This window comes from Pimephales promelas, chromosome 5, assembly GCF_988280905.1.
Source record: "Pimephales promelas chromosome 5, fPimPro1.hap1.1, whole genome shotgun sequence".
Lineage (NCBI taxonomy): Eukaryota > Metazoa > Chordata > Actinopteri > Cypriniformes > Leuciscidae > Pimephales > Pimephales promelas.
Genome location: NC_142773.1, coordinates 28,795,780 through 28,819,993, shown reverse-complemented (window position 1 = coordinate 28,819,993; position 24,214 = coordinate 28,795,780). Strand labels below are relative to the sequence as shown.

Here is a 24,214-nt window from a genome sequence, read left to right as displayed (position 1 = left end):
TAGTGGTTTCAAACATAAGTCTTAATTGCTGTTTTGTATTTTCATAGTTTGTATTCGTGTGTGTGTGTGTGTGTGTGTGTGTGTGTGTGTGTGTGTGTGTGTGTGTGTGTGTGTGAGAGAGAGAGAGAGAGAGAGAGAGAGAGAGAGAGAGAGAGAGAGAGAGAGAGAGAGAGAGAGAGAGAGAGAGAGAGATTATTGCATAACATTGTTGAACAACTCTACAGAGACAATAACTGCCAGTATTTTTTATAAAGCAGTCGAAAACGAAAAAGCACCGTGAGATTAGCAGGAACCAAAGGTGGGAATGCTTTGAATACCTCAAACAGGACGTGACGTCAAATCCTCGCAAAAACCAGAAGATTCGTGTTGTTTCCGGACGCTTCGTTGCTTGTCACATCAGCTCAATACAGCGTCCCACAGGCTGAGGTTAGTCGACCAAAAACAGAGCAGCTGCCTCTGGCAGTTAAAACACAAGGTATGCTAATCGTTCAGTATGTTTTCCAGGCTTACGTGAGAGCTTTTCTTTATGATATAAATATGAATAATTCCTGCTCGCCAGATCATAGCATTGTTGCTAGCTGATTAGCTCATCTAAAAGATAACAAGGTTGCTAGGTGGAAACATGAATAAAAGCAAGGTATATCGTTCTTTTGACGTTTTGCCCTCCCGTGGGTATATATATATATTTTTTTTATTTTTATTATATATAAAACCGCTTTTATTTATTAATAAATAGAACATTAATGGGACGTGTTAATAGTATTGTCCGTGGTTGCCTAGCTTGTTGACAGCGTAGCTTTAAAGAGATAGTTCACCCCAACATTAATAGTCTTTGTTAATTTACTCACCTTCATTTTGTTCCAAATCTGGTTGATGATGTTCTATCTCCCGTGAAACGCAAAATGATGCTTTTCATAATGACAGCCTCAGTCATTGTTCACTTGCATTGCATCTTTTGTCCATGCAATGGAAGTGAATGGTCGTTTGTGTTCCACTTTAGAAAGTGCAGGTTTACAACTTTAAGGCCACTACATTTTATTTATTATTTAGTTTTTAAGGTGAATTATCCGTCTACTACATGTATTCAGTGTATTTTAGTGGCTGTCTATTTGTACTGCACCAAAATGCATTGCTTATTTTGCACAAATGTATGTTTTAGCTGCTCTATCACTTACTTTGCTCCTTAACAACATTCTGAAGTTCCCTGATGGTTTAGCTGTGAGAAAATGAACTCATCTAACATGCAGTTAAATGCCCCAAGATGTTTGACATACATGAATAAGATCTGAGCTTAAATCTTGGACATAACATGCTGCTATCATGGATTTGAAATGAAAACAGCCTGGGAGTAGCAGGTGCTGCTGTGTGGAAATGTGACTGTCTCACGGGGTGATTTCAATTTCATGCAAATCAAAATCCGATCGAGAACTAGTTTATTATTTACATGGACCCATGCAAACACCAGATTTTTTCACCAAGCATATATTAAATTATTTATTAATGTTTTTCATATAGGCCTATTACTAAGAGATCTAAAATGAATTCATCTTGAAAGAAATATTTTGTATTTACTCACTGTAACAGGCAGGTTGTTAAATTGCAGTTAACATTGATTTTCCGCATGTCATCATGTTCTGTGTACATTTAAATAGTAATGAGACAAGTAACCCTGGTTGATATTCTGAAACAGTCAGTCGTGGACTACTTCTTAAGCTTCTTTGGGCTTTTTAAAAACCTTTTTATTCATTTCTTATTTTAAATGAAATAAGGTTAGACAACTTTATTACATTTGTTGTCCTGAACAAATACAGGGCATTGTTCACATTTGAGCATCCTGTGATTTGTGTATTAATTTAATTAATTAATTATATTTTTGTGCTTTTTGAGCCTTTATGTTTAGCTCTTTCCTGTTGGACACTGTCTTAAACTGCAAAGTCTGACGAGAAATAATAGTCTGAGAAATCATTTTTGAAAGTTTATTGAACCTTTGAGAAAATATTTTTAAAAACTTTTGCTTAGGCTTATGTGTTTTGTTCTGTATCATGACGATACATCAGGCTTTTTATGACTGAATTAATTGGGCATTTATATATTCATGGGAGAAGGGTCAAAACTTATAATGCAATTCAATACAATGCCTTGCAATACAGTGCTTTAATTGTAGCAAATGTTCCTCTTGAAACATTAATAACAGTATAAAAGTTTAGTTATTCTTTATGTAATTCATTAAAGATTTTACACCAACGTCACATGTACCATACCCTGAAGGTGGACATTTTTATTGGTAAATAGCTAAAAAGTGCTCAAATTGATAGTTCTCATACTAAAACTGAGCTATCAATCAGAGGACAAAGTGCATGTGGCAGATTGTGTACGTCAGGGTTTTTCAATACAGATTTAATCTTGTAGATAATTTAGAGGCTGTAGAAATGCATCTGATATGATACAGTGGTTGAAGTGCCTGCAGGTATGTGCTATTTATTGTTATTTTGTTGTTGTTATTTATCCCCCATTTGTTTGCCAGCCATTGTAGTTTGTGGCCATGGATGATGACTATTACCAGATTCTAGGAGTGCAGAAAAATGCATCTCCAGATGACATCAAAAAAGCGTAAGCTTCATCTTTGCTTTAATTTAGTCCTCTTTACATCCTCAACAATGCTTGTTATTTAAAATTAAACTGTATTTAAGCTGTAGAAAATAGTAGCACTTTTTTCCAGTGGTGTTTACCTGTCTAGTCTCATTTGTCATGGTCTATTGCCCTTACAGTTACAGGAAACTAGCTCTGAGGTGGCATCCAGATAAGAACCCAGATAATAAGGAGGATGCAGAGAAGAAGTTTAAGGAGCTTTCAGAGGCCTATGAAGTCCTGTCTGATGGTAAGTCTTAACAATCACCAGACTAGGTGACAGGTTCAACAATAAGGGTAGCCCAGGGCATGTGTTAGAGAGGTCCAGGCCAGTCAACGGCCATAATTGACGCATCTACTCGTAAAGGCCCTCCGAAATGCTTTCGAGAAAATCGGTCAAGTGTAAATGCATCTGGTTGTTGAAACCACATGTGTAAATTTTACTCCTATCAATATGTTTAAAAAAGAAATGTCAGAGAGCGTGAACATTATAGTCCGATATGACAGTGCTACTGCAACACGCATCACTGAGATGAGTTGCTGGGCAGGCCAATGCGCAAACTGCCACAAATGAAACTGAAAATAAGTTGTAGACGCTCAACACAGCATAATCGTCATTATAAGTAGTACGACTTAATGATCTTACCAGTGCTCTCTCTCCTTTTGTGGTCTTTGCCGCTCATATCTGTTGGTTCTGTTGAAGTTAACAAAATTTGCGGAGACACATTTATGTGGGCGAATGTAAATGGAATGTTTTTAACAAATCAAATGGCTATCCAATCACTAAAAATGCATGGTTACTAGGTAGGCTTGTACGATTGTCAGTGTTACCGGTGTTACACGTGTGTTCAGTCACAACACCGGTTTCATCACTTGCCCACCACGGCACCAAAAAAAAAAAGTTTAAAGCGTCCCTCCGAAGGATGAATTGACGCTAATTTAAAAGTGAAAGTGAAGTCACACCGCTGCACTTGCATTTTATAAGCGATGTAAAAATGTAAAACTTTTTTGACATCACCCCAAATCCGCTGACACCGGTATTACCGGTGTTGTCACAAGTCGATTAACCAGTGGAAGAATATTATCACCGTCACATCTCTATTATCAGATGTAAACAGGCACAAAAATAACTCTGGAATGCTTCCTGTGTGTATACCCCTATATACTTTGCTGTTCTTGTGAAACTCAGCGTCTTGTTTTTATTAAATTATCCTTTAGGGTGCCATGTTAAAACTGTATAATATAACACTCTTCAATTCCAGTCCTAGAGGGCAAGTGTCCAACTGCATGTAGCTCTAACCCTAACCAAACTTACCCGAACAAGCTAATGAAGGTGTTCAGCAAATTACAGACTGGTGTGTTAAATTGAGATTAGGACTAAAGTCTGCAGAAAACTGGCTCTGCAAGACTGGGGATGAAGAGCCCTGCTGTGTAATTTACAGCTATAAATTATTGAAAAAAAATAAAACTTAATTTTAAAATATAGGTAATCTTAAAGAGAATATAATACAAAGTAATAACAATAATTATGCTTTGGATATGGCTTTTTATTAAAAATATTTAGCTTTTAATAGCTGTTTTTTTTTTTCTTTCATTTTTCCTCATGCCCAGTATAAATTGATCACCCCTACTCTTTGTGCTAGCAGTAACAGTCAGCTGGTGTTGTTGTTTTTTTCTTAAGCCAAACGTGACCGCTGATAACACAAATTGTTGAAATTCGCATGCTAAACTTGCATGTAAAACATTCCATGTGCCATTATGGATCTCCCAGCCTTATCAGCCTTGCATAGACTCTGCACTTTTGAGACACTCCTTCAGAAGGAGGGGTTGTGTTCTGAGGTTAATGTTACTGTGTTAATTTTCTCAAAAAATGAACGATGACCCATGATGTAGTTGCTTAACTCTTGCTTTGCTCTCCTTCAGCAAACAAGAGGAACGTATACGATCGGTATGGAAAAGAAGGCTTAACACCAGGTGGAGGTAATACAACAGTGATATTTTTGGTCAAATTCTTATTTTGGATTAAATAAATGTATATAAATAATATGCCAATATGATGTCAATGTACCATGTTTAAACCTGTAACTTTATCATTTGAACAGGAGGAGGAGGAGGAAGAGGGCACTTTAATGGCGACCACTTTGGATTCACATTCCGCAATCCAGAGGATGTCTTCAGGGAATTCTTTGGTGGACAAGATCCATTTGCAGACTTCTTTGGTGAGTTTGTATTTACCTCGCTGTTTTTTGTGAGCATTCAATGGCAGAGCAGGTTTTTTTAGGCAGCTCTTTAAATGTTTTATGCAAATCTGTTTTGTTTTTCTTCTATCTTTTAGGAGGAGATCCGTTTGGCAATGACTTTTTTGGTGGCGGTCGGAGGCACCCCCACCAGCGGGGCATGAGCAGGAGTCGGACAGGAGGGTCCTTCTTTGGAGGCTTTGGAGGATTCCCACCTTTTGGGGCAGGGTTTTCATCGTTTGATTCAGGTCAGATGTTGCAAATATGTCCACTTTTCATTTAAAAATCTTTTCAATTGATGCAAAGGGGGCATACATAAAACTGCTTAAAATGAAAACCAAATGCTGTCTAAAAATCCGGAAACTTGTACTAAAAGTCAAACATCAGGGTTTATGATCTTTAACAACCTTCAAGACTATATTGTTGTTCAAGGAAGACTCTACAACAATCAAAACTGAAATTGTTTTCAAAGTATTTTGTGCAGATGTTTGCCGACTTACATGGATATTATGGATAAAGATATGAGGAGCTCTTTTCCAAAATGCTATACATTTTTTGACATTTCATTTTGTGAATATTCAATTTATCCTGTTAAAATGTGTTGTTGTTTTTTTTGTCTTAAAAAAAAACAACAACTCGAGAACATGCAACATATAATCAACATATTGATTGAAAGACAACTTCTCACTTTGAGCACTCGAATGCGCGTGTCATTTATTTATTGAACGTAAACACATAAGATACAAATGCTGCTGACGAGCGCCCCACGTGAGCACACACTCAGAGCATTTGAAGGGGCCGCGATCCCTGAGCAGTCATTAAGAACAAAGTGCTGTGTTGACAACCAACAGTGTATAGAACTATGCTTAACAACAAAGGTGAATTATGTATCTCACATTCACTACAATATATTATATAAATTAATATAAATGCCGTTAAATGTCAGAGTGATTCCACGTGTATGTACACGGCTTTAAATGTCCGATCGAAACAAAGCAAAATGTAGATCTACATCTGGCAAGCGATATTTTTTTTCCTAGGATGGTAGGGGAAGATTCATAAATGCTATTAACCCCAATGACGGGTAGGTTTAGGAACAGGGTTGGGGTAGGTCATATTTATATATATACACAGTAATGTAATGTTAAGTCAACGGCGTTCCTAAACAAGCTGAAAAGCGAATATGCATGTTTATAGCACGCCAAAAATGGAAATACAAATTGGTGTGTCATACATAAGCCATTTCATGAGATCAGTCTGGATTTGCACACAGCTTCAGCACACAGCAAAATGACATGACAAACTAATTTTCTTTAAAAAAAAATGTATGGCATTTATTGCATTTTGGAATGTATACATATATATTATTTTGTTTTAACTCTAGGTTTCACACCTTTTGGGCATATGGGAGGAGGAGGAGGTGGCTTCTCTTCCTTTTCTTCAACTTCATTTGGTGGAGGGGGAGGGGGAGGGGGAGGTGGAGGCGGAGGCATGGGCAGCTTCCGCTCTGTTTCAACCTCCACTAAATTCATCAATGGGAGGAAAATCACTACAAAAAGGTAGGCACCAATTTTTTAATACGTTTTAAGATGTCAAAAAAAAAAAAAAAAAATTATACCAACTACATAGCCTGAAACTAGCCTTCAACCCTATCCGGCAAAATTCTGCTGCCATATGCGTCATTAATATTAATCAAATCCTGCTGGCACCTCTTTGTAAACACTTTGAAAACATGGTTAAAATACCATCATATACCGTGAAACCGGTATAATTTAGAAAAATACTGTGAAATGGATTTTTGGTCATACCACCCAGCACTAGGATTAATCTAGATATTATTTATAAAGTAAAGACTGCAGTGGACCTACCTGAACAACTTGAAACACTGATTCATTTGTATCTTTGTTCAGTTGTTTTTATTTTTACTATTGCTGATTTGTTTATTTGTTCTCATTTTATTATTGACTGTTTACTTGTCTTTATATTTTTTTTTAATTTACCTTAGTTATGCTAGTGATTTTTGCTTGTGCAAGTTTTCTTTAGGCTACACATTTTTGTTCATGTTTTTCAGCAACAAAAATTAATGTTTGCAAAAAAAAAAAAAAATGAAAAAAATACTTATTACCTTATTGGAATATAAACTGGGAATTTATGAGAATTGGAATTGCCAAAATTCAAACGATACCCAACCCTACAAGTGTTTCTTTTTTTGTAATTCATAGATGAGGTATTAATTTGTTTCTGTAGAATCGTCGAGAATGGACAGGAACGGGTAGAAGTGGAAGAAGATGGACAGTTAAAATCTCTAACCATAAATGGTAAGGAACAGCTCCTGCGATTGGAACACAAGTAAGATAATGGAGCCCTTTCAGCACAAATTCGAGCTCAAACAATGTTAGTACTGTCGTTCAGATGTCTGTACATTGCGGGTTTTTTTGGGTTGTTGCCTGTTTGTTGTTTTCCCCTCTCTCATCCCCCCTCCCCCTTTTCCATTTTTAGACTTGTTTCTGAACAATTTTTTGGTTTATATATTTATAAATGAGGACTGTCAGTGTTTTGCGCAGGATGCGTGTAAATTTACTTTTATTTGGGACCATAATGTGAGATTAGTTTTGTTTTTTCCGCTAGCACTTTGTGTTGCTGTGTCGTCATGATTGCACATTGCCTTTTGAATAGTGCTTTGGCCTAAAAGGAAAAGAGAATTGTGCTTTGTGCATGACTTTACCAACTGAGTGTGGATTTGGAGTATGTAACTTGCTGTTCAAACTCTATGGCAACTTGTCTGATTCGTTTGTTTAACATTTGTAAATGCTGGTAGAGTGCTAGATCCATTGTACTGTTATGCAATTTTTATTATTTTTAATTAATGAAAATGTTGTTTTTTTCCCCCTCATTGTTGCATGTAAAACAACAAATGTTGTTTATAGTTGTAATGTTATTACTAAATAACCTGATGAGAACCGGAGTTAATAATATAACTGATTTATGACCATTCAAGGAACTTTGTGTACTTTGTAAAATAATTTGAACCTAAATAAATGAGTTTCATCCTTTTTGGGGATGTGGCAGCTCTGCAGTCTATGTAGTTTTGCTTTATCTTTGATTTTCTTCCAAATCCAATCATTAAGGGAGTGTGTTGCAGCTTGTTTTATACTAACCTTCTTTTATAACAAAGTATGATTTAGATTCTTCTAAGTTTTCTGGAGTTTAGAGTGAGCGATATTCTTATGAGACTTAAATTTATGATCATTAATACTTCAAGCAGATCATAATCGATCAAGTATATTCCAACAAGAAACAATACGGACGGCGCAATTTGTCTTCCTTAAATAGTAACTTTCTTAAGCCATTAACAAATATCATGTGATAGTGCTGATTACGTAATGTACATTCTGAAATGAAAACGTATTAAAGAAATCAACTTTCTAACTATTTGAATGTACATTATTTAAACTGTCCTATAATGTAACTCTGTACTATTATTATTAATCAAAAAAAATAAAAGTGATCAATAGAAGTGTAATTTCTTTTTTTTAAGTTGTGAAGAGTGGATAACTTTTATTAAATAATGATTACAGTTTTTTTTATTTAGCCATAATTATCAGTTAAAGTTGTCTTGAAATCTCTTATGTAGAAGAACATTTCTTAGCTGTGTTTAATGCCTTTCATTGATGCCTTCCGCCTGCCAAATGAAGCTCGCTGCAGTGCTACCAGAATGCATGGCTAACAAAACTAACAAGTTTTGTGATTTTGTTTTATGCTCTCTAAATGCATCTCTACCTCTGGCTGTCAGAGGTATAGTATGCATAGTGCAGAATTATCACCGGGAAAACTGACTGGTAATAGATAGTGTAATAGTTCTGCAAAACATCTGTTTTAAATTAAAGGCAGATATTATTACACTTATTTAATTAGTTTCTAAACTAAACCGCACCCCTCTCTCTAGGAAGAGCCCAGGAGATGGGCATGCTGGAGGGTCACAGACAGAGGAAGGAGCTCCCTGACTCCTCCTCCTCCTCCTCCTTCTCCTCCTCACACTCTGCAAGGCAGTCAGCTCAGAGAGAGGAGCAAAATAAAACTGCAGGCAAAGGTCAGAAGCCCATTTCATATATCGTGTCAGATTCCTGGAGCTCAAGCATGATGCTTGTGATACTTAAAAGTTATGTATCCCAACAGAGCAAACTGGAGTCAAGAGGAAGCGAATGACGGTGAAGGGAGAGACCAAAAAGGCCAAAGAGTCCTAAATTTGTTGCTGCATCTGAACTCGTAGTACTGATAGTCTGACATACTGTAGCTGTGGATATTCTGTGTTGAGGTCGGAAAAACACTCTAGCGTTTTCTTGTTTGTTTTTTGTTATTTTTTGGATGCAAAGTTACAATTTATACTTTTTTTTTTTATTTCTTTTCTGCCGCTACTAATCAATAAGTATTACAAACAATGAATGATCACTGCTCTGAAGAACTGTGACTGATACCCAAATAAAAAACAAAAGGATGAATAGTTTTAATGAAAATATGTGCAAGTGAGCATTTCTTATTCGCATGATTCACACAATTTATTAATGAATGAAGAACCAGTTTACATTGCTTTTCCAGTAATAAAACAGGTTTGAATTTATAGTAATAATACCCGTATGTAGACACAATGCTAAATGCTTGGTATTTGGTTTTAGCCTTGATAGTTGTACAAACGTAAAGTCACACTGAGAAATATTAGCCATGTCATCAGTTTATGAGTAAATACAACAATTCCGTTGAAACAATGTTGTGTTCATGACGTTTTCATGAAACTGCAGCCTCGCTTCTTTCTGGCGGTCACTGCCCTGAGCAACGGACCCCATTTGCTCTTGCTGAGAAGTTTCTCTTTCAGCTCCTGAAAAACCGGGGGTCCGTCATGTTCTTCGGCCTCTGAGCTGATCTCCATCTTCTGCACTATGAGCTTTAGCAGGTTGTGTTGCTTTTCCATAGTCTCTGATATCTCCTTCAGCCTGAGAAATTGCACAGCACATTGTCTGACATGAAGGGCTATTGGGTTTAATTTAGGACTTGAAGTGAATAACTTGATTGGTGTTACCTATATTTCTGTTTGGTTATCTCCCGTTCCAGTGGAGATAACTGGTGGCTGGTAGGACTGAGACGGGTCCTGGACTTCCTCACCTCATTCCCACTGAAAAACCATCTTTTCTGTGCACAAGCACAATAAATCAGCTTTAAAGCAGTAGTTCACTTTAAAAAAAAAAACTTTTTTTTACTCACCCCCATGTCATCCATGATGTCCATGTCTTTCTCTCTTCAGTCGAAAAGAAATTAAGGTTTTTGATGAAAACATTCCAGGATTTTTCTCCATTAAATGCACTTCAATGGGAACCAAACGGTTCAAGGTCCAAAAGACAGTTTCAGTGCAAACTGTTCAAAGGGCTTTAAACGATTCCATTTTTTTTTTTTTAAATGAGCGATCGTTTCGCTTGATAAGATCCTTATTCATCTTCTGGAATCATTAAAAGCCCTTTGAACAGTTTGCAGTTTGTACTGAAACTGTCTTTTAGACCTTAAACCATCTGGTTCCCATTAAAGTCCATTATATGGAGAAACATCCTGGAATGTTTTCATCAAAAACCTTAATTTCTTTTCGACTTAAGAAAGAACGACATGGACGTCTTGGATGACATGGGGGTGAGTAAATTATCAGCAAATGTTTTTTTAAAAGTCAACAACTCCTTGAATAGCTGGTGGGAATTGCATTCATCAAGGTGAACTTGCTGCACAATTATCATTGCATTGCCTTTTGAAACATCAATATATTATTATCATTATAGTGTTGTCAGACCTTTCCTCTGAAGCATCTATTTGGAAATTCTCTGATGGAGACCTGGTCCACCCGCTTCATAAACCAATAGGGAAGCCTCTCCTCCAGATTAGTGTGAAGATCAATCTGTGGATTGACAGTAAACCATTGTTTTTAGGGAGAAATTACTTATTATTTTTATTAGGACACAATATTAGAGAGTTTGAGTGGAATCACCTGCATTGCAATCCTCTTCAAACATGCGTTTGTCTGAACCTCTGCTATGTCACCAACAGCCAAACCAATCTAAACTCAAAATACACGCGTTTGAGCGTAAAAAGACATACTGGACTGTTATTTTATATTCAATTCAGACCATGTTTTCTTTTGGACTTACCAGCAGGTTCATGAGAAGAATAGGCACGAGTAAGACAAACCAAATAAAGATGGCCAATGTCAAGTTTGGGAAAGGAAGGTCTCCTTGCAGGTAGGGTTTCAGGAAATTGTCCTGGTAGTTGATTTCTCCAACCATCATGACAAAGGTCTGCAGCAGTGACAGGAACATCCTTCCAAAATGTTGCTGTAAAGTAAATTTCTATTTTAAATTGGGCTTTAAAGCATTAAAGCTAGTTTTCCCAAATTAATCGTTTTTACGTTTCCCGATGATTTATGAACACTCATATGCTCACCTGTTCGATCATCAAGGCATAGAAGGACAAAGCAAATCCCAATATCAAGTAGAAGAACAACAATATAATGCTCAGCAGTGTCCGTGAGATCTCCCGAAACATGACCACATATATACCAATCCGTTCAAACCTACAGCCAAGAGAGAATACAGATGGTAAACATGTTATGTAATTTTGTTCTGTGGATGTATTAAATGTCATCTAGTCCAATACCGCTGGAGATAGAGGAGCAGGTTTATCCAGGAGGCCAGAGCTGCCAGTGCTCCTGCCTGCCAGTGCCAGGAACTCTTGGTGTTCATCAGCAACGGCACCACGAACAGCAGAGCGCAGATCGCAGCGGACCAGTCCATGTAGTTTGACAGATCTCGCAAATAATTCAACCGCTTCCAAAAACAAGCCACGGTTAAAATGATTGCGCATACTTGAACTTTCAGAATGCAAATATTTTCAAACTGATAAAATGGAGAGATTTAAGTTGTCAGAGGAGTATAGGGAAGATGAGCCGCCTTACAATGGTATTATATTTTTGTTTTATTTATTTTTAACGATGTAGTCAAATTGTGCTTATTACACAAAAGTGTACTTTTTTAAGATTTGCGCATTTCAATTAATATTTTGTATAAGTCTTAAACTTAAATGTAAACGTATTTTTTTTTATAAATACAAATCACAAATTAAATGATCCATTCCCTTTTCCATTAACATTTACACAAAATGCTTTAAGCTCTATATTTTTTTTTACTCTTATTTAAAAATTTTAATCGTTAGGATTTATTCATATCATGAATTATTCTTTTCAATTTGATGGAATTTTGCTCTTAATTGAAATGTAATTCTTGAAAAAAGAATTACATCTTTTTTTGATTGTAGCTACTCCACTGACCAATTAGAATTAATATTCAAATGATGCAGCATCATACACGAAAAATGAAATTTGCCTCATTTCGCATAATATAGGCTAACCATTAATTGATTAACCATTCAAGCATATCCGCTTTAAGTATCACTTTATTGCGACACCATCAGGTGAAAAGAAACTATCACATCTTGCCAAAAAAATGTAGGCTAATGAAACGTTAACGTTGACTAAACGCACGACTAAACTTGAGAGCTATATATGAATTTACCATAATAAGGAGTTCTTCTAATCTACACAACAATGGTGATTAAATGTTAGATGGAACAGAGCTCACCCCTCATATCATGTTTAATGCTTAAAATTGCCAAGTGTCTTTATACAGTATGACGCTGCAAGGCTGTAACACGTTATTAATTATCAAGATCACCTGTGCACGGGATAATAATTATCATAAAAAGCTATACATTAATCAAGTTGGTTGCAAGCATTTATTGGTTTGATCAGTATTCATATGAGCCTCTCTGACTGATTCCGTCACAGGCTGCATTCATTTATGTTTTTAATTATTATCGGCAATATACAGGTAAGATTGACAATAGTTAGTGCAGCGTAAACAAACCTGTTGAAAAATTTGCAGGATCTCTTTCCCAACTGCATACATGTTCATAACAAGAACCAAGAGCATGCATGCTGTTGTTACATATGATTGCTGTGTAAATTAAAGAGAATTTGCATCAGTTTGTTTCTTGATGTATACAGTGTCACAACATCTTTTTCATGAATTGCCTTAGTATTATTGTACCTTGTACATGGAAGTGCAGACCATGTTGACTGATGTGACATTTCTTCCTGTGACCAATGTGGGCTTCAGGTTCACAATGAGGTAAGTTAAAGGAAACACCCCCAGCGCATAGACAGTCATATTGAGCAGATGTGCTTTGATCCCATAGGCATTCCTGTAGAAAAAGTGGTTCCAAAAACTGTGGTTCCAAAAAACTGCTGTTGAAGGATGTTGAGACCAAAAATGGCAAATATAATGGCAAATACTCACCATTTCATCTCCAAATATTTCTTGCAGACTGGGTGGGTCAGCAAGCTGACATGATTAAATTTCACCATAGCCTGTATAGGGAGACTTTTTATGAACATGCCCATTCACAATGAAAAAAAAAAAATATATATATATATATATATATATAGTATTATTATAGCCTACATATACCTACATTTAATGCACTAAGAGGTTTGTAGGTGGTGTCTTTTTTAATGCCTGCTTTTTTAAGATTTTGCAGTGGATGCTGAAGCCAACGGAAGTTGTACTCAATCTGGTGAACAAACAAGGTGTTAGTTGAAGAGGTTGTTACTTTAAAGATTCAATATGAAAGGAAAAAGGAAACTTACATAGTAATTGGTGCTGTTCACATCTTCATCTGATTCCTTTATGCAAGTGTCTAGAAGATGCTGGGGAAATTGCATTGCTTTGCTGGTTAGTGCATGTGTTCAACCTTCAATTTAAGTGCCTTCATAAGCATAAGCTATAGTTAAAACTCACTATAAAGGACTCTGGAAGAAACTCAATCATGTCCATGACAATGCAGCGTTTTGCTGAGTTTGGTTTGTACGTTGTCATCGCTTCTTCACATCTGATTTCATTAAAGATTAGATAAATGAAGAAACTGGAAAAGACATTTCTAACATTTATTAAACAATAATGGCTAAGCTGACCTGTCACTCTCAATCACAGTGTTAGTGAGCTCCTTCCTCCCGTTATGTACAGCCTCGTGCAAGAAAGACGCATCATTCTTATTGAGGATGATCTTGGCCCCTTTGTATAACAGAAGTCTCACTGCTGCCACATGACCTGCTCTAGCAGCCAGATGCAGTGCGGTGTTCTAGAAGAGATCAGTATACAGAGCAACACCATCAGTAATGTATTCAATGTAAGTGTTCTCAAAATAATCATGTTAAGTGTCGGTAAGTTAAAATGTTTTTTGAAGTAATTTTTGCTCCCCATTGTGATTAAAAAAAAACATCTGAAAAACAGTAATATTGTGAAATAATATTACAATTAAAAATAAGTTTTATATTTGAAGAGTTCAGATGCAAAAGCCTCTAAATGCCATTTGAAATTTTCTTTTGAAATTTTCTTGATGATTTTTTTTATCAAACTTGTATATTTAAGTTCAGTAATTTCACTTAAATGGCAATGATAATTACCTATTAATTGTTATTTAAGTGAAATTACTGAACTTAAATATACAAGTTTGATAAAAATCATCATTAAAGAAGAAAATTTCAAATGGCATTTAGAGGCTTTTGCATCTGAACTCTTACTTTTAAAATGTAATTTATTCCTGTGATGACAGCTGAATTATCAGCATTTTTACTTTAGTCTTTAGTGTCGCATGATTCTTCAGAAAAAAAGGACAAACCTAATACTACAATATTCTGAAATATATTCAGCCTCATTCTCTACTACTAAAAAAAAAAATCGTTTAGATTTTAAAAATGCTAAATTAAAGCTGGTCTCAGATGTTTGGATCCCAATGTAAATCAGATGCTATGACCAAGTTGTGTCATAAGTGTTTTAGCAGATTAGACAGACTACTCCTTCTCCATCGGTTTTGTTTAGAAGTTTGATGTTTGACGTCAGCAAAGTGTCCATGGTCTGTGTGTATCCTTCAGATGCAGCATGATGCAGGCATGACCATCCTCTATAGTCACTAAACCAAAATATACATGATTTGCATTAGGATTTAAGGAGTTTACGTTGCTCATTGGGATCATGTTGAAACTGTGTAAAGTATGTTTCTTTTACTCCAGGCAAATTGTGCAATCCCTCATACCTGTGAAACAGCGCCCCCTTGCGTAGGAGAAGCTCAACTACTTTAACGTGACCTTCACGCGACGCCAGATGCAGAGGTGTCAGTCCTTTCTCATCTCCCTCATTCAGCAGTCTGGTGTCTGTCACCATCTCCAGAATCCTGTGACATGTGTTGATCCTCCCAAATCTGAACAGATACAGAAAATGATGCACATTGTCTCTAGGCCAGATTTCCTTCAATTTGTTGAGGAGATTGGCAAATGCTCTTTACTATTTTCTTATTGCCATTTCTTAATCTTCTCAATGACATCAGACTTACTCGGCCGCAAAATGAAGTGCAGATTTCTTCTGTTTGCACTTTTGGTCCAGCGAGACCTCTAATCCCAGCATGTTCTTCACAGACTCTGGGATTCCCAGTCTACAGGCGTAATGGAGAGGAGTACAGCCCTCAATATCCTCATCATTGAGGAGTTTTCTCACACTCTCGTGCTGTGGATAAACCAAAAGAGCCTCATGGAAACTTTGCACAGTCCTACACAGTTCTACCTCTTTTTAATGACACTAACAGTAGAGGGCAGCAGTGACTTTTCCTTTTGGATCCCATAAAAAAGCTGTGAAAGAGACATAGACAGTAGGAAAGAGAACAACAGTGAAAGATGGGTCCAGGCTCTTAAAGCCCTGCATGTTTTACCTGCAGTACCTCTGTTGGCAGGTTTTTCAGACCCCTGGGCTGCAGGATGGCCAGATGCAGGAAGTTGCATCCAGATGTGTCTTTTTTCTTCAGATCAGCTCCTATAAAACAAACAGATTAATCAGCTTGTACGTGTTATTCTTATAATATTGTACAACAGTGGTTCAGAGGCAGGGCTCAAAAAATGAGCAGGGCCTTCAAATATTGTTGTCTACTTGGAGTCAAAGGGGGAAAGGTGAGAACCACTGTTATAAGATAGCAAAAAATAATTTTTGGGGCTGGGTTAAAAAGACCCAGCCCTTCGAAAAAGTAGTCGATCTCCGAATGCAACGACGTAACATGAGGAGAGTAAAGATAGAAAGCTCATAAAGCTGGTTTACATATAAATTCAAAGATAATTTTTTTTGTTTTGTCATTAGTGAAATTATAAGTTCATAACATTTCCTCATATGGAGTCAGTTCATTACGTAGCATTCGGAGATCTACTACGTTTGACTGACAAAATTCCAGCCACCGGAAACACTAACTGATAAAGTGAGTCGTACAAAACCTTTCTTTTTTAGTAAACTTTGTGTTGGCCTACAATGAATTAATTGTTCAAGTTCATGTGTAGAGGCCCTAGTGATACTTCAAACACAGTTTTATGTTTTGTCGAGCCTTCTTATTGTTTTAAAAACAGTGATTTTGATGCTATCATAGAAGTGCCCTATATGCACTTCCATTCAAAAGGCATTTTACCTAAAACTAAAATATGGCCTATCTTAAAAGTGGCGTTTCCATTCTAATTATGATTTTACTGGAAAGTTTGACTCGGGTAGATAAACAAAGAGCCTAGGTTTGATTTTGGCAAGAGTTAACTTACCCTTTAATACTGTTTTGCAACTGATTATTCCAGTCACTTCAAGTTACAGCACAAAATAAACATCAGAAGGTATGTTGAAAGATATAAGTTTGTACAAGTTACCGAAAACTGTTTTTAATTTTCAACCGTGGAAAGATGTCAATAAAACAGCTTAATATATATATTTTTTATTTAATTACATTTTTACTTACCTGTTCTTAACAAAGCCTACAATAAATCTATAATATTTTTATGACAGCCACCAGTTAAATGTTTATATTTAAAAAAACAAGTAGAAATGCAATTATGTCATTAAAAAGTAATTGCTGTAATATTATTATAAAAAGTCCTTATGTGTAATTTAAATGTGCCACATACTGTACTGATAGATACCCCAATTAATCGATATTGAATCGAACTGAATAAAAATTGGAACCGAATCAAACCACAAGCTTGTGAATCAAAATTTTATTGAATTGTGAAATGTGTGTCAATACCCAGCCCTATTATTATTATTATTATTATTATTATTATATTTAATATGTTATTAAATTAATATATTATTATTATTATTATTTATTAAAGTTACCTACCATGGGAGAGGAGTAGATTGACAGTTTTCCATGCTCCACAACTTGTTGCCAGAAGTAGTGGAGAATGGCCTTTGCAGTCCACAAAGTCAATGTCAGCACCCTGGAACAATAATGCCTGGGTTTACAGTAACTCTCAGTATATCAAATGTAGTTCATATTCATTTAACAACTGTGTTTGCCATACCTGTGATATAAGGTACTCGGACAGTTCAAAGTGATCAAAAATCGCTGCTCTGCAAAAGGAAAATAAATATGTTAGTTATGTTAGTTTGTTTAGTCTTGTTTAATGTGTAACGCTGAAGTACTTATGTAGAGGTGTCTGGTTGGCCCCATCAGTGATGTTGATAAGGTCACACACTTTATGATAAGACGAGAGCATGACTTTAACAACCTCAATGGCACCTTGACTGCATGCAAAGTGGAGAGCAGTGGATTTATCACACTGTAAAGAGAAAAATATGTTACAAATGAAAATAGAATTAAATCGATTAATTCTCGGTATTCATTTTCATGACAAGATCCTCTTTTACCTGCTGCTGATCAATTTTTGCTCCATATGTAATGCAGAGTTTAATGATGTCGAGATTCCCCCCACGTACAGCCAAGTGGAGTGGACTGCTGCAAGATTTATCCACATAGTTTATATGGCTTTCAATGGACATACCACATTCTTCTCCTGTGAAAAGAAATGAGAAATAGAAGACACTACATTTTTAGGTATGTAATATAATGTTTCAGGTTCAGTGATACAACATCTCACCTTTCAGAAGAATGACCTCCATGGATTTCTTAGCTCCAGAAAAAGCAGCAGCATGAATTGGAAAAAGTCCAAGTTTGTTCTGACGACAGAACTTTGCATCATGTTTGTGCTGGAGGAGAGAGGTTACAATGATTTTGTGTGTGTGTGTGCGTGCACGGGTTTGTATAGTACAATAAGATTAGATGATTATTTATACGTTTTTTAAACAATGGTGGGTGAACATGGATTTTATGCGTGCAAGATTTATACATACTTGAATATAATAAATATGTTTCGATTCAACTATTCAATTCAATTAATAGAACTTTATCATTCACCCACCACTGATTTAAAATCAACTTACCAATATAACCAGAGCCTCATGGTTATCCAAAGAAGCAGCTAAAATGACAGGGGTGTTTCCCATGTCCCCTTCCAAGTTCACATCAGTTTGTTTATGTGAGACAAGTTGCTAAGTAAACCCAAAAGAAAAATCATGTTAGCTACATTGAAGAGGAGTATGTTTTTTTTTCCAATGAATCACACGACTATAAGATTTAAATTAGTGTTTAAAGCCACCCACCTCTACCACCAGATTTTTGCCCAGGCTGACTGCCGTATGTAGCGGTGACTGCTGGCTGTTATTTAGGATGTTAGGATCTGCTCCCAGAGTCAGCAGCACAGAGCAGATCCCTGGCTGGTCCTTCTGCACGGCCCAGTGAAGAGGTGTATCCCCCTCCTCATCCCTGGCATTGAGCTCTGCAGTGATGACCTTTTTTGTTTTATTTTCATTTACAGCAACATGAATTCAAGCTCAAATTGATGTGGCTCTATTACCTTGTTGTCCAACGACCTGCGCAATAAGTCTGATGATGCGAAAGTATCCCTTTGATGATGCGTAGTGCAGTGGGCTGGCACCGATGTGGTCGCGTATGTCCAGGTACTTGGAGTGCTTCTCCAGAGCCACTGCGTTTCCTTTCTTAGCCCACTGAAGCCAACAGAGTTTAAAATTCAGTCATGAGGAACATTAGACCACCTGCACAAGCTGTCCTCACAATACACAATATCAGACAGGGGAAGCTAAACACAACTGAAATGAAAGGCACAGAATTTGCTCTCGCTGAAAATAATTTGTTACACCCCCGCTGGCATTCGACTGACATTAAACGTTTAAATGTTGTTGAAATAATGTCAGTTTCTGAAAAAAAAAACATGAATTCAACATCAAAAAAAAAAAAAAACGTTGAACACTATATAGTTGAAGTGGTGTTGTTAACTCACTATGGATTCAACATATCAACAATTTTTAAAGTGGAACATCAAATCAACATTATTTGCACCTCAAAATTCAACGGTTATCCAACACTGGCACCTGCGTTGATGAAATAGTGACTCAACGTTAAAATGCCAGCTGGGACTCTATGTTTGCACTATACCATTTAAGTTTGAGGTCAGTAGTTTTTCTTAAAGAAATCTATACTTTTGTTCAGCAAGAACATTCAATTGCAAAATGAATCCACTATACAAAAATATAGTATTTTCCATAGGTATTTTAAGCAGCAAAGAACTCTTTTCCACACTTAAATGTTTCTTGAGCTGCACGAATGATTTCTGAAGGGGAAGGCTGCTGAAAATTCAGCTTTGCCATCACAGAAATAAAATACATTTTGATTTCTTAAGCCACCCTGTAGGAAGACACATCATGGTCATATTCCAGGATGACAATGTCAAGATTCGTCAGGCACAAATTGTGAAAGAATGGTTGGGATGGAGCATGAAGAATCATTTTGACACATGAATTGGCACCTCTGATTCTAGACCTTGAATTCATCTTTGGGATGTGCTGAAGGAGACTTTACAGAGTGCTTGAAGATCATGACCAAATATGAATGTGCCTCATGATGGAAATGGCATCACAGCTTTTATTTTCATCAGGAGTTGCATAAATGTTTGGTCAAGATCTTGTATTGACAATGCAAGAGTCAAGCACTCTGTAAAGTCTACTTCAGCACATCCCAAAGAAGAATTTAAGGTCTGGACTCAGAGGTGCCAATCCATGTGTCAAAATGATTCTTCATGCTCCATCCCAACCATTCTTTCCCAATTTGAGCCTGACGAATCTTCACATTGTCATTGACAAACATAATAATCATTATCCAATCATAGACTCTTGAGTTTGCCTTTTTAAATACAAACAGCGACTTTTTTTGTGGCCGATCGATATATTTTAAAATACAAGACAGACAGTTTAAATTGTAAGAATATTTCACAATATTACTGTTTTTATTGTATTCTTTTATCAAATCATTTCAGCCTCGTTGAGCAAAATTAGACGTTTATAAACATTGCAAAATATTGCTGACTCCAAACTTTCTGAATAAATAAGTACCTCAAACACATTTGCAGATATCTGGTTGCTCTCGTCCCCATCCATGACACTGTCAATTGACTGCTGTCTAGATTTTGACTCTGTTTTGGAGATGTGTGTCATTTCTGCACCTTTTTTAGTCATCCTTTTTAGTCATTTCTTATGATTTCAGCCTTTCTAAAAAAAAAAAAAAGCATTGCCTGGTTGCCTTTCAAACACACAAGCTTCAAACAAAAGAGTATTATATGAAACAGATCATAACATCAGATATAAACAACACAAGATAAAAAAAGTTGAAGAGGCTTTTGATGAGGCCCATTCTTACCCATTTGGATTCTCCTCTATATTGGCTTGTATGTGGCTTTTTTGCTATTTGTGAGAGGGTTTTTATAGTGTGGTTAGATGTGTCCTGGTTATCAGATTACACTTTTTCACTAAGCGAGAGAGAGAGGGATAGAGCCTTAACTATTTTTCTGATGCAACCACCCGGCTCCTAATGAGACTTGCGGGCACTTAGAAAAGAGCAAAAATGTAAGCTCATGGAGGCTGAGAATCAAGTTCCACTAGATACATTACATTATTAAGGTTTATGTATGAGATGATATAATTGTGATTCTGTATAATACAAGTTATAATTATATTTTATTTACATCAACCTTCTTTTTTTTCGGCTAATTCAATAACTGAAGCATTACTTGTAAGATTTGTAAATATCAATCAAGGATTTAGGAGTTAAAGGGTTACATATTAGCATCAGAGTGTTCCGCTTCAGGTCTAAGATCATTTCCTGTTGGGACTGCAGAGGCATAAACCCCCTGATTATGTTCATGGGCCATTACTGCTCAGGACCTCATCAAAAGCATTATTTGTGACCAGTACAACTAAAGCATCCCCAGCTATAAAATATTGCAGTCTCTCCATAAAATATGGTTTTATACATATCAAACATTTCATTTGGAAAAGAACTAACAAATTAAATGATTATTATTTTTTGTTGATGAAGAAGCAAACAGCTCATATCAATTACGAGGATGTGATGTTTAGTAATATGTGGATGTTTGCTTTAATATAGACAGTAATTCATACAATGTTTTTGAATTTTAAACCAATATTGGAGGTGTATAATATCTATAATGATTTCAAGATACATTTTAACACGATAAACATTGCATGTATTTACTTAAGAAACCGTTTTGCGTTTCAAAATTTCCTTCTCAGGATTGCACTTATAGTCCAGTTCAGTTCCTTTACTCAAGTTTTAAAATTATTGTAAAACTTCAATAGCTTTAGTTACTTGACAATTCTCAGTTTTATGATTTAATATTATCTTTATTAAACATTTGCAGAATGTGATAAGAAATGGAAAAGGCTTGTTTTGTTTTTGATCTACTGACCTAAAGGTAAAAGACTTGTATGATCCATAAAAAAATAAAAATAAATAAACAGACATTTGTCTATTATCATCAACACTTAAGACAATCAATAGGATTTTGAACTTCATCACATTATTTATCACATTTCATTGTCTGAAAAATATCATGAACCGATTCACTGCCATTATTTTTGTGCATTCTTTCTTTTCAATTACATTAAAAAATATTTTCCTTCCAAAAATATATTCATTTGCCAAGCATCCTGACACATGACCCACAGTGTTGAAGGTCCAAGGGACTAACTCAAATCTAAGGGAGATTTTCAAAATAATTTAGGAAGCCTCATCGGAAGACAAACCTCTCAATGGGATATACCACTGCCAGATGCTGTAGCTAGCTGGTATGGCCGACTTTGGGAAATTGGTTTAAAATGGCAGGACCGCTGGAAAGCACAGAGGCTCTAATCATAGCAGGACAAGAACAAGCACTCAGCTCTAAATCAATAGGGCCGATCCTCCTGAGACAATCCAGCACCTAATAGCAGGATGCATGATGCAGACAGGAACAGCGTGCGCTTCTGGCACACCAGGACTTTTACAAGTCCAAAGTCATGACCTGAAGCTACTACCCTGACATAATCATTTAATATATTATTCATATTTAAATTTGAGTATCAACGTTGTCGTTAATTATATATAAAATACATAATGTAATATTTTTATATTAGGGCTGTCAAACGATTAATCGGGATTAATTGGAGAGTTTCTCTCCATAATCTCAGATTTTTCTCTGTGTTGTGAGAGATTTGGGTGAACATTTACCACCTCAGTCGGTTCTATTGTTAAAGGAATCCTATTACGTCAAAATCAACACCCAATACATTGTGGTGTCCTTGCATCTTTCTTATTCCATTGGTGCACCAGTGATGTACAGTTTGAGAGTGCGAGTGACTGAGACTTCTCAGACCAGACAGACGGTGACCATCTGCCTCACGGTTTTGTTCCAATGGCAATAGTGGCACAATGTAGAAAGCTTTAAACTGTTTCCTGTCTAGCTTGGTAGTTTGAGACACAAGAATGACAAGACAAAAAAAAAAAAAAAGCAGAGGCCTGCTGTTCTTTTAGAAAGAGGGGACAAAAAAAAACCCCAGATGGTCAACAATCTCACTGTAAAAAGTGTTTTAATAAATTTAACAATGAAATGTTACACAAACACCTAGATACATTATATGAAAAATAGAAGAAAAAAAACCATTTATCTAAAATATAATCACACGGGGCTTCTAGAAATATCCTTTTGCTCTATTTCATTGTAAATTATAAGGTGTCATTTACAGTACTTTAAAGACATAATTTTAACAACAAAAAATACTGTAAAATACTTGTTTTTTTTCTTATATTCGAACTGTACATTATTTGATAATTCATTCTTTTTGACCTCCAAAATCATGTTTATACTGCATTTATAGCAAAATGACATGGTATTTTTTTAAACCATTTATACATTTTCACCATGGGAACTTGAGAGAAACATTTCACACTTTGATTTATTTAATTTTAACAAAGACTGTCTGCTTCTCTCTGAGCATGACTTCTTAAAAGTTTGAACGTGACCTTCATTTAGCTGGGAGTGTTTGGCTTGCAGGTCTAAAACCAAATCCTCTGTATTTTGAATGAATTTGCATCTGAGGTTGTTCATGAATCATGAACAGGAAGCACAATAAGGAAGGGGGAGAAAGAGACAGTTTCTCTGTTGTCACGGATCCCAAGGGAACTATTGTCCCACTTAGTTAAAGTTGTCAAGTAGAATGCCGACAGGAGTATTGAGTATATTGTAGTGGAGGTAGGGTGAAGGGGTGTGATAAAGTGGACAGAGAGAGAGAGAGAGAGAGAGAGAGAGAGAGAGAGAGAGAGAGAGAGAGAGAGAGAAGGATCATATCTCCATCCAGTGGCCAATTTAAATACAGCACTTTGCCCCGATCTGTCTTGTTACAACTAATGGCCTGATAGAGGTCTTGTGTTTAAGGTCTTGCATTTGCTATCTATCTATCTATCTATCTATCTATCTATCTATCTATCTATCTATCTATCTATCTATCCATCCATCCATCCATCCATCCATCCATCCATCCATCCATCCATCCATCCATCCATCCATCCATCCATCCATCCATCCATCCATCCATCCATCCATCCATCCATCCATATATATATATATATATATATATATATATATATATATATATAATCTCTTGGGGAAGTCAAGCCAAGACTATAATATTTATAGCTTATAGCCTACAATACAGAAATAATGCAAGTTATATATCTAAGACAATAAGTCTCTCACGATCTAAATCTTTTAATCTTTTCAGTTGTGTCATCCCTGCTTAGGTTCTATAACAGAATCTTGAATATCATCTTATACATCACGCAAACTATATCAAGTCCCTTGTGATGCTATTCCGCCTTTCCCTAATGTGGGGATCATCGTGTTCCATTGTGTCATCATGTCCCACCTCATTTGAACTTGCTATGACAAAGAGCTAGAGATCAGCGACACTGACTCCTGTATGGGACGGACTCGACGG

The 24,214-nt window shown here is 36.1% G+C and overlaps 2 protein-coding genes across 3 annotated transcripts; one reads left to right on the top strand and one right to left on the bottom strand.

Annotated features, from left to right (window-relative positions):
- The first annotated feature begins 230 nt into the window (after nt 1-230).
- On the top strand, nt 231-9,379 carry dnajb6a (DnaJ heat shock protein family (Hsp40) member B6a). 2 transcript variants are annotated; one of them, XM_039677179.2, is made up of 10 exons: nt 231-426; nt 2,525-2,610; nt 2,769-2,878; nt 4,552-4,608; nt 4,731-4,847; nt 4,964-5,113; nt 6,250-6,424; nt 7,113-7,183; nt 8,812-8,955; nt 9,042-9,379. In XM_039677179.2, the coding sequence occupies exons 2-10, from the start codon at nt 2,543-2,545 to the stop codon at nt 9,107-9,109; spliced, it is 960 nt and encodes a 319-aa protein (XP_039533113.2). In that variant the 5' UTR covers nt 231-426; nt 2,525-2,542; the 3' UTR covers nt 9,110-9,379. The 2 variants fall into 2 exon arrangements, with proteins under 2 accessions (XP_039533113.2, XP_039533112.2); XM_039677178.2 differs by having other exon boundaries at nt 234-475.
- A 137-nt stretch (nt 9,380-9,516) lies between these two features.
- trpa1a (transient receptor potential cation channel, subfamily A, member 1a) lies at nt 9,517-20,414 on the bottom strand. The gene is made up of 27 exons (XM_039677177.2): nt 20,276-20,414; nt 18,724-18,874; nt 18,470-18,645; nt 18,251-18,358; nt 17,908-18,016; nt 17,678-17,823; nt 17,453-17,589; nt 17,332-17,380; nt 17,148-17,247; nt 15,714-15,814; nt 15,342-15,511; nt 15,045-15,209; nt 14,807-14,921; nt 13,924-14,090; nt 13,751-13,841; nt 13,600-13,659; nt 13,425-13,523; nt 13,250-13,320; nt 13,001-13,154; nt 12,818-12,907; nt 11,553-11,722; nt 11,340-11,469; nt 11,048-11,230; nt 10,888-10,956; nt 10,693-10,797; nt 9,940-10,049; nt 9,517-9,853 (listed from the first exon to the last, which is right to left on the bottom strand). The coding sequence occupies exons 1-27, from the start codon at nt 20,396-20,398 to the stop codon at nt 9,637-9,639; spliced, it is 3,366 nt and encodes a 1,121-aa protein (XP_039533111.2). The 5' UTR covers nt 20,399-20,414; the 3' UTR covers nt 9,517-9,636.
- Between the last annotated feature and the right edge of the window lie 3,800 nt (nt 20,415-24,214).